The 1,448-nt window shown below is 37.1% G+C and overlaps 1 protein-coding gene across 1 annotated transcript in view; it reads left to right on the top strand.

The window, feature by feature from the left end:
- The window catches only part of LOC107719404 (transcription factor AP-2-delta-like), an 11,459-nt gene that overhangs the window by 6,890 nt on the left and 3,121 nt on the right, over positions 1-1,448 (top strand). The window contains exon 5 of the mRNA XM_016526818.1: positions 730-855. Coding sequence (XP_016382304.1) covers positions 730-855 — 126 coding nt within the window. The remainder of the gene's footprint in view (positions 1-729; positions 856-1,448) is intronic.

Below are 1,448 nucleotides of genomic sequence, written 5' to 3'. Positions count from 1 at the left end.
TTTTTTTTTTTTTTTTTTATTTTTTTTTTTTTTTTTTTTTTTTTTTTTTTTTTAGTTCATTGGCAAAACAAAACTCAAGACAGAAAGAGGAAAAATTGATGGGACATGGAGTCCTGGACATTTAATCCAGAGATAAAGAAGAGAATGTGGCTGGAGAGAGATGGAATGAGAACAGTGAAGCTGAGGTTCCATTATTGATGAGGGACACAGACTGGAGAGCAGAAATGAGGCCAGTGACAAGAAGAGAGGAGAAACACACACACTTATACACACACATTCACTCACTCACTCACTCACTCATTTTAAACACAGGAGAACACATGCTGGTAAAGCTCAGGTTCATTAACGCCTGCAGAAACAAAAGAATAGCCAGAAAAGCATTCAGAAAAATTTAATATTTATTTTTGAATAAATATTTGATTACCCTTTATATACATTATAGCCTGAATAAAGCCGACGCTTGGGCAAAATAAGCACTGTGGTCCTGTTTAGTCCTAAATACTTTTTAAAAATCTCATCTTGAAAAAAGTGAGGACTCGCTTTAGTTGTCACACAGCTACAGTTCTCATGTGCTCACTTGGAAATGTAGGTTTGTAGAGTGTTTAGGTTTAATAATGTAAAAGGACTGGGTGAGAAGGGCAGCAAACGCTCTTCAGTGGATATGAAATGCGACATGTGAATTGCATGTAAGTGTGTTGCTGATGGACTTTCTCCATCTGTGTGGGTCAGGGCCAAGTCAAAGAATGGCGGTCGGTGCCTCAGGGAGAAACTGGACAGGTTGGGACTCAATCTCCCAGCAGGCCGCAGAAAAGCGGCGAACGTCACGCTGTTGACCTCTTTAGTGGAAGGTATGGATTCATTTGTGCTTTTTTTTTTTTTAATAATGCCACCTCTTGCTTATCAAGTTCATTGTTGATTTCATATGCATGCTTTTGTTTCTAACATTGAATACTGACTTGATTTGATTTGATGTTGGATGTTTGTACAATGACTCATTTTATGAATTTGGTTTGTTGAAGTTGTTTAAAGGAAGCAGAGATAAAATATGATGCAAAATGTGAGCAACTTGTTTACATTTTCATTCCGTTTTATTTCATATCTAGGACCTGTTGAATGCATTTTTGCAATTCAACAGGTTGTAAGCGTAATGCATCGGGTTTAGTTTCTTCATATTTGTTGTGGGTGAGCTCTTATTAAGATTGAAACGAATCTATTCTGGCATAAAAGAATACGTCTGAAATTTTTTTTAGTCTACAGACAAAATCTCTATTACTCAAGGGAAGAGTTTAAGTATTAGAATGGTGTGAGACAGATTGATGCAACATCTATGCAATTTTTTAGGCAGTATTTAGAGAATGAACTGATTTCCAGGCTTCATTCATCCCTCATCTTCCTCCTCTGTCTGTGTGTGTGTGTGTGTGTGTGTGTGTGTGTGTGTGTGTGTGTGT

The sequence above is a fragment of the Sinocyclocheilus rhinocerous genome, unplaced genomic scaffold (genome assembly GCF_001515625.1).
Source record: "Sinocyclocheilus rhinocerous isolate Xijiao unplaced genomic scaffold, SAMN03320098_v1.1 scaffold303, whole genome shotgun sequence".
Taxonomy (NCBI): Eukaryota; Metazoa; Chordata; class Actinopteri; order Cypriniformes; family Cyprinidae; genus Sinocyclocheilus; species Sinocyclocheilus rhinocerous.
Note: the sequence above shows the minus strand (reverse complement) of the source record. Positions and strands in the feature narration are given on the sequence as shown.